The sequence below is a fragment of the Electrona antarctica genome (assembly GCF_951216825.1).
Source record: "Electrona antarctica genome assembly, chromosome: 14".
Classification (NCBI taxonomy): domain Eukaryota; kingdom Metazoa; phylum Chordata; class Actinopteri; order Myctophiformes; family Myctophidae; genus Electrona; species Electrona antarctica.
In genome coordinates this window covers 5,390,931-5,400,016 of record NC_136795.1, presented here as the reverse complement: position 1 = coordinate 5,400,016, position 9,086 = coordinate 5,390,931, and the positions used below count along the sequence as shown (strand labels likewise).

Here is a 9,086-nt window from a genome sequence, read left to right as displayed (position 1 = left end):
GATAAGACTTTCCAAATCATATCTGTTCCAGTTGTAATGTTAAAAATGTTACTGTGGACTGTGGAGGGATTTCCTAGGCTTAAGCCAACCAAATACAAGCTTTAGTTTGTACGGTATCATTCATTTTTTTGGGGGGGGGCAGATATAATTCAACTACTTCGTTATGTGGGACCAGATGTTAAGACACCGAAAAAGACATCACATCACATACAACTCCTGTGTGAATAATTATTCACCCGATTGATTTCCTTGTCATGCAAGCTGTACATTCCAGACAAAAGAAAATCAACTCTAGTCTCTGAATGTAATGTAAAATTAAACCCAATAATAGTTTGCTACCCTGGAAAGACACAACGAACGCACACATCTTGAACACAGTGATATTATACCTTTTAAGTTGTGTTACACAAGTTCCATAATAAGGAGCCATTATCAAAAACAGTGCTTTACTCAGTAGAGTAAGCTTTTCTTTTCTTATGAAAATCAGATGAGAATATGGCAGTTGTCTTATAGATAGCATTTCTTTTCATCACAAGAATGTCAAGTCCATTATATGTATAATTTATTTGCTTTGGGGTCGCAGTTTAAACACACACACGCTCACATTACATTACATCCATTGACTTTTGGGCCGATGGAGAAGAACAGTCCTCAAAATCCATCAGAAGACCCCATCTCAATCCATCAGAAGACCCCATCTCAAAACCATATTTATGGGGTATACTTAGCCCTGGTCCAGTGCTTACAGCGAGTCTCTCTCTGACGCCCTGTGGAAGTCCCTTCCGCAGCCCTCTGGTCACATTCTCACTCCCGTGCGCGGGTTTTCAAATACCAGCAAATAAACAAAACGACGTAACTACTCACCGAAACAAAGCCTGCTAGACCTTGGTAAAAGTCTATTATCGTAGCTGGGAAGCGTCTCAGGTCCCCAGCTTCTCTCTAAAATGCACTTTGTGCCATTTTAATAACGCAATGTACCCTGAATTTCCGGCATTTCTGGGTTTTGTCTGCGCCGATCTGGTTGGATTTATTTTATTTAATGATTCAAATAGTGCATTTTAGAGAAGCTGGGGACCTGAGACGCTTCCCAGCTACGAGAATAGACTTTTACCAAGGTCTAGCAGGCTTTGTTTCGGTGAGTACTAGTTACATCGTTTTGTTTATTTGCTGGTATTTGAAAACCCACGCACGGGAGTGAGAATGTGACCAGAGGGCTGCGGAAGGGACTTCCACAGGGCGTCAGAGAGAGACTCGCTGTAAGCACTGGACCAGGGCTAGGGTATACTAGGCAGTATGCACCAGAACCACCATGCCGCTGTACCGTATTACACATCTGCCCAGCTACAATGCATGCAATAAGCAGAGGACTGCCCAGCAGAATAAATACAATTACCCAGTGTTTTATTCAAGCATAAATTAGCATTGCATGTCATTTTCTCATATCATTCCCTTTTGCTGTTCATCCATCAACCAATGTGGTATTCAGCAGTCTATCCCGTTCCACTAGAGTGCTTAAGAAGCAGTATATACACTGCTGTTCCCATTATTAGAATGGCTTTGTTGTGAGGTGCTATGGGCATTTAGGTTAGGTCTTAATTTGAGGTTGAAGGGATACTCGTGTCGAGTATTTTATGGATTGCTTGCCAAGACTAACAGACAACTGTTGTTCTAACACGCTAAGTGCCAGTTACTGGATGCCTTACACTTTCTCACATGATGGGAATAAAACAAAATTAAAACGTTCAGTCGATCCAGTAGACATGGGTTAGGATTCCGATGCAGATGTTGCGGTCACAGGAACCTCATTATGACACAGAGACCGGCGCGCCCACTACAACAGTAGCAGCCATTATGTGCGGCAGAGAGAACTGTGTGGCGACTTGAAAGCTCCTTTTTTTCTTTTCTTTTTTTAACTATGGAGATTCACCTCACAGGCTCACACAGAGTCCCATTAGACTGAGGGTCCTCAGGGTGTGGCTTGTTCCGGCACAGCAGTCCTTAGCAGCCCCTCTGGGTCAGAGAGGGCACAGTAGAGGGTGTACCCTAGCTCATCCACCTCCAGTTCCGTGAGCTCGCAGAAAAGGTTGACTCTGGGGTTGAGGGCACAGGGCAGCCTCCCGGCCTCTAGGTGTCCGACTAGCGCGCGCAACAGCTGGAGGAAGCGGTCGGCCAGCGCCTCGTGGGTCCAGTCGCCTTCCTTTTCGCTCAGCAGCAAAATGGTGTTGGTGAGCTGGCTGGCGTTGAGCCGCTGGAGCGCCGGGTTGAGCTTGCACACGGCCTTGGCCAGCTTCAGGCACGTGCAGCGGCAGCCGCCGTCCTCCTGGTCCAAGGCGCGGAGGCGCGCCGTCTCCGACACGCGGAAGCTCTGCCGCCACAGGTTCTCGTGCCGCTCGGCGGCCAGTCGGTGGGGCTTGGCGATCAGCGAGGTGCCGTCCTCCATCACGAGCAGCGGCAGGAAGTCCACGTACAGCTTTCGGTCTGTCTCGTACTGGACCTCCAGCGTGAGCGTCTCCGAGGGGACCACGGGCCGGATGATGTAGTCCAGGACGCTTCCGATCGCCGGCCAGTTGATGGAGCCGGCCACCAGCTTATCGAACACCTCCAGGACGGACTTGGGGGAGAGGTAGCCGCCGACCATGCAGCGGTCCCAGTAGCTGCTGCCGCGGGGGAAGTACTCGAGGTTCTCCCGGCGCACGAGCCAGAAACCCGGCACGTTCATGATGGTGTCCTCCCCGGGGACGGACGACCACAGGTTCTTCTCCAGGATCATAGGCACCATCAGCTGGGCATGGTCTGCAGTCACCACCTGGGAGAGATGGCGGCAGAGAGAAGATTAAAAAAAAGGAGAGGTAAATGGTGCATTTATATAAGCGCCTTTATCCAAGGCGCTTTACATAGATCAGGTGATTCAAACACACATTCATACACGATGGCGGGGGAAACCATGCAAGGCACCAAACTGCACACCAGGAGCAATTAGGGGTTCAGAGCCTTGCTCAAGGACACTTGGAAACTAACTCTGGGGGAGCCCAGGAACGAACTGGGAACCTCTCGGTTCCCATACTGTTCTACTGGCCACTCTACCCCTGAGCCATTGTCGCCCCATCCATACAGAGGAGAATGGTTTACAGTGGAGCATAGAGGCAAAATTAGCACGAAATATCCCTAAGGGCAGCGGTGGCCGAATGGTTTGCGGAGCGGTCTTGTTATCGGAAGGTCGCCAGTTCGAATCCCCGGACCGGTACGTTAAAATTACCACCGCTGAAGTGCCCTTGAGCAAGACATTGAACCCCTACCATGAAATGTTCTATGAGCAGGGTCTGGCTGTAAACAAGCATCTCGAGCTTAGTCCATTCACCCTGGGTAAACAAAGAACTTTGCTTTGCTTTGGCTGCCCTGGACTATAACTGCCCACGCTACGAGAGAACACGTTTTCCATTCATTCCACTACCTGCAGGTCGTCATACAGGCTGCCACTCAGGTACATCTCCCTGAGGGGCATGTCGGGCAGTTTGGCGTGGAGAAAGATCCGGAGCTCGGCGCAGATGTCTATGGCGGCCCGCCTGGCCGTGGCCTGCTCCTCGGCGGGGATGTTCACCTTCTCCTGGTAAAAGCCCCACAGGTGCTCCTGCAGCGACAAACGCATTCGGGCCCGCAGCATGTCCGTCTGACTGGCGCCGCTGGCTCGGCCCGCGGCCGCCCGCCTCATACAGTCTGGTACAGGAGAACATTCAGAGGAACACAAAGACTGTGAGGCTCGTGTCTTGTGGGTGGCGAGGCCCTCTTAGCCCATTTAGAACTGAGACCAGGTCATGGCTTAAAAGGCACATGAAACCCTAGTCTGATTTTGTAGGTTTTCCAATTCAGGTTAAAAAACCAGACAAAGAACAAAACATTGCAGGTTAGTAAGTAAAGCAGCTGCAGCCAATACAATTAACAATGGGTGTGTTGGATTTAGGTGTGTCCAGAACCATGGGTGCGCCAATGTGCAAGCATAGACTAGCATAAATGTATTAGCTGCCACTGTGTTGCTTACGTCAGCGTACCACTATACAACCTGGCATCGTGTTTTACCCTGCCTAGAGTTTCTTTCCCCTTTTACAAGGTCCTATTTAATGCCATTTCTTTTCATAATTTCCAGAGTGGCAAGGAGAGGACTGTCAGTATCATATCTAGTATCAAGTGTTCCCAGCACAAATGCACGTTTTAGGGGACTATGGGTAAAATTCAGAGTCAATTGACTAACAGACACAAAAGCCCTTCTAGTGTGGAACTAATTGAACTCAACAGCTCCATTATGTGGGGCTACAAGGATCACCTACAACTACAGAAACTACAGATGCTACAGAGTCAACACCCACTGTAGAGGAAGAACAATAATCCATCAAACAGGATGTCTGTCAACAGATTAAAAAAACAAAATGGAACAAATAGTTATAATGACAAAGCAGTTAATGGTATGCAAAGAATTAAACTATAATGTACGTACAAACACTTTTTTTCCATCATAATTAGAGATGCCGCAAATGGGAAATTCTTGGCCGAAACCAAATACCGAATATAGGAAACAGGTGGCCAAAAACCTAATAGCTGAATATGATTAATATTATATATATATATTTTTTTAAACAGTTTTTGTACCGTTGCTGTCATGGCCGTACCTTTGTTGTAGAGCTACATGATAATGGCAAATACACGATTACATACATCACAACCAAACAGTAGGTTACGAAAGGTAACCCCGGTTCTTTGACTTCGGTTTCGGCTCTAAAAATCAACCGAACCGAAAACCGAATATGCATTTTTGCCACTATCCGGACGAATAGTTTTGGTGGCCGAATATTCAGTGCATCCCTACATATAAATGGAAGTGAACAAGGAAGCCGCCACGTCCGACGCATCTGACGCAGATGTACGAGTCCGCCCTAAGTCATAAAAACTTGTAATGAGGTTAAATGGCGTCCTTACTTGGTTCGAAGGCATGCGAGGAGGTGGGCAGAGACTGTAGCGACCTGCTGACTGTAGATTTCATGTCATGGCTCAACACCCGCGGCGATGAACCCATCCAGCTAGGCTCCTCCCAGCTACGTCTACCTGGCGGCTCCATCTTGGTGGGGCTGGTGGGAGCGCTCACGGCATTGTCGTACATCTACAGACAGTGACACAGCATGTGTTCATTTAACGCTTACGTTCTCACACTACTAGTCAGGGGATATTAATCCAATCTGGGAGTACATTTCTTACCAAGAGTTTTCTTCACAAATGTGTTGGTAAGTGTGTCTACTGTCTACTAACATATCCCACATTGGTTTCTATTCAACAACCCTAGGGGACTTTTTGACAGCTGCTGAAAGGGGTACCATCAACAACCAATATATGGCAAAATGTTCTAAATTTCATTATACTTTAAGTAGCATGTGACTAGGGGGGTTTCATGATTCTGAACCCATTCCAAGCATTAGTTTTGCACAAAACACTCCTTGGGCTAAATTCCGTCATAGCCAAATGTGATGAGGTCAGCACATTTTTTACCGTTTTTAGCCCAAGGAGTGTTTTTCGTGCAATACTAATGCTTGGAATGGATTCAGAATCATGAAAACACCCTAGTTTGACAGGTCACATGCTACTTAAAGCATAATGAAATTTATTTGACCTTATATTGGTTGTTGACGGTACCCCAACTTTCAGCAGCTGTCAAAAAATCCCCTAGGGTGGTTGAATAGAAACCAATGTCGGATATGTTAGTAGACACCTTTACAAAACACATTGGTGAAGAAAATTCTTGGTAAGAAATGTCTTCCCAGATTTGACAGTATTCTGATAATATTCCCCGACTACACAGATTCCTAACTCTACTCCACAGAGGTCTTTGTCTCCACTTACTCGTTTAACTGCTAGTGTTGCGATGCCAAGCATGGCTGCTCCTCCAACCCCGAGCACCAGCTTGGCATTGGAGAGCATGAAGTCGATCGCTGTGCCGATCCCATTGTCGTCTTTCTTCCCTTTGCGGTCTCCATTCACCCCTGCCATCCTTTGTCTTAAGACGGAGAAGCTAAACAGGCAGACAGACAGAACAAGACGTAAGGAAAGGGCAGGAATGTCGTTGCTTATGCATTTCTTTGAGGGCCTCCTATATACAGCTGTTGTCTCATATTTGCCAGACGATGAAGGGAAAATTAGTTATATGTAGATGAGCAAATCGGCTAACCAATCACATAAATTCAGTTGTCCATGAGATGTTGTTCATGAGATGATGTATGATGATAAGAACGCCCCTCACTTCACAGGGGTGTAAATGGTAAATGGTGCATTTACATAGTGCCCAAGGCGCTTTACATAGATTGTGCATTACATTCACCCATTCACACACACATTCATACACCGATGGCGGCAGAAACCATGCAAGGTAACAACCAGCACATCAGGAGCAATTTGGGGTTCAGTGTCTTGCTCAAGGACACTTCGACACTAACTCTGGGGGAGCCCGGGTTCGAACTGGCGACCTTGTGGTTACCATCCGGAAACTCTACCCCTGAGCCACCGCCGCCGGTGTGATTTTTGTCTTGTCCGTCTGTCCGTTCTGAGCACGGGATGTGCTCATACGATTGGACATCATGTTGACATCATCATTGGGATGAAAGGCACCACTCACAAGTGTGATTTTTATTTTGTTTAGTTATACAAAGGACCTTTTTACCCACAATATAAAATACTACTCAATGTGGACTGGTTGTCCGAGTTTAGAACCCGCCGCAGTGGTGTCCGCCGTCCGGTAAGAACTTAACTGAGATGTCTAAATCCCTGGAGATATCTGGGTTGTACTTGTAAGGCCAAATATCTCCATATTCGTTACACACACTGTTGTGACAGCACTTTGCAACCTAAATTGATTCAGCACTAAATCGATCCAAGATAGCACTAGCATAAATACGTTTAGTAATTCAATCAGGTTACTATAAGTGACCACCAGTGACGACCAAGGACTACTATCTGTACCAAGTAGACCGCTAGACCTACTGCACATTTGGTAGGCCTGTTGAGGTCGTGTTACATTCCTTTAAAGAAGTCCAGACCAAGAGCATGCTTCGACTGGCAAAGAGTATCTCTTCTGACCCCTTACATGTTTTAAATGATTTTCTTTTTTCTTTTTAATATATTTTTATTTGGTTTTTAACATTTTAAAGAACAAAACATTTCATTTCCCCACACCTTCCCCCCCCAGCATAAATACAAATACATCATTGTCCTCTTTCTCTGTCACGTCTTTGTACACTGCATACTCCGTTTCCTCACATGATAGGTATTGGATAATAACAATAATTACTGCAACAACAAAAGATAACGAGTACATATATAAATATACACACCAGCCAAAGGAGATTAAGAATAAAGAGAAAGACAGCTTCAGGATAGACTTCGATAGACTCTGCCAAGAGGATCCTATTTTATTATTTTCTTAGTGAGTTTATCAGTTCATCAATCTACAAGTTCATCATAGTCAGTTTGTTATGGTAGTCGCCCCTCAATATTTCTTATATTATTAATAATGTTCCCCCATATTCTGTCAAATTCCATTGGTTTCCCTTTAACGTTGTACATAGTTTTTTCTGATGTGCTGTATGATAACAATTCTCTCCACCATTGTTTGAGTGTGGGCGGTTGAGATGCTTTCCAGTTGGTTAATATACATTTTTTTGCTGCTGTCATTATTAAGAGTATCGATCTCCTCTCATCCTTAAATTCCTTGAGCATCTCAACATCTCCCAGTATTGAAATTCTGGGGTCTGGTGGCACCTCTTTTTGTAATATCTCAGATGTATATTTGTAGATATTATTCCAAAAGCTATTTAAGTGTGTGCACTTCCAAAACATATGTATGAGGTCCCCATTATCTCTGCGGCATCGTGGACATGTAGGTGGTGTGTTGGGGCTGAATCGATGCATCCTCTGTGGTGTGTAATACACACGATGGAGTATTTTGAATTGTGTAAGTCTATGTTTAGTATTGACCAGTCTTCTGTGAGCTCTGTAACAGATCTTCCCATTCTTTCAACGTATATTGATATCCAACATCATTTTCCCATTTCTGTTTGTGCTGTTCGGAATTATGTTTTATTTCACCATTCATAGTAGTATATAGTTCTGAAATTAATCCTTTTTGTGATTTTGCATTCCATATAGCCTTTTCTATGGGGGTTTCTTTAATGGTAGGAAAATTCTTATCCGTGTTGGCCTTCACCCAGCTCCTTATTTGTAAACATTTAAAAAAGTGTGTTCCGGGTAACTGATACCGGTCTTTTATGAAAGTAAAGTCAGCAAATATCTCTTTATTGCAAAGATCACCTAGTTCTGTGAGTCCTTTTTCTTTCCAGTTTGCAATAATGCCATATCTTATATTTTCTGGTACTAGAGGGTTATTCCATAGTGGTGTGTGTTTATATAAGATAGGTCGGAGTCCTAGCAACTTGTGACTTTCTTGCCAACACTCAAATGTGTGGCAGATGATTTCCCCATTTTCAACGTTTTTTATATTTTGACACTTGCATTGGCAATGTTGTAAACACATGTTTTCTCATGCCAATAAAGCTCCTTTGGATTGAATTGAATTGGCTACTCCGACTATTAATTGATTATTATACACACAATTTATTGAAACCTACCGAAATGCTGCTACATCAGCCCGCCCAGCCGGCTGTTGAGGAAAAACTGGCCCCTCTTCAGCGCGTCCTCCTTGTCTCCGGGCGCCTTCAGGGGCTGGCAGCGGCGGAACTCGCGGGCCACGGCGCAGCGGTAGTAGTTACGGTCCGTGTACTGAAGGTGCCTCCCTGCACGGAGCAACGCTCTGTACAGCTCCAGCACCGCACTGTGTGACCAACCGCCCATCAGGGATCGTGCATGAGGTGGGGGCACGCTGGCACCTGCATAGTGGCAAGAAAGAGGTTAGAGGCATATTCATTTAGCATCAAATAATTACTTTTATTATTATTTTATTATTCTGATCATTGACTGCAGTTGGGGACAGAACTGCATGCCAGCTGCATGCCAGCTTTTGATATAAACAAATGGACTCGTAATGTGCCATATAG

At 45.3% G+C, this 9,086-nt stretch overlaps 1 protein-coding gene across 1 annotated transcript; it reads right to left on the bottom strand.

The window, feature by feature from the left end:
• Window positions 1–274: 274 nt before the first annotated feature.
• mief1 (mitochondrial elongation factor 1) lies at window positions 275–8,796 on the bottom strand. The gene is made up of 5 exons (XM_079521712.1): window positions 8,661–8,796; window positions 5,884–6,052; window positions 4,969–5,149; window positions 3,452–3,714; window positions 275–2,806 (listed from the first exon to the last, which is right to left on the bottom strand). Exons 2-5 carry the CDS (start codon window positions 6,028–6,030, stop codon window positions 1,967–1,969), a joined length of 1,431 nt encoding a protein of 476 aa, XP_079377838.1. The 5' UTR covers window positions 6,031–6,052; window positions 8,661–8,796; the 3' UTR covers window positions 275–1,966.
• Window positions 8,797–9,086: the final 290 nt, after the last annotated feature.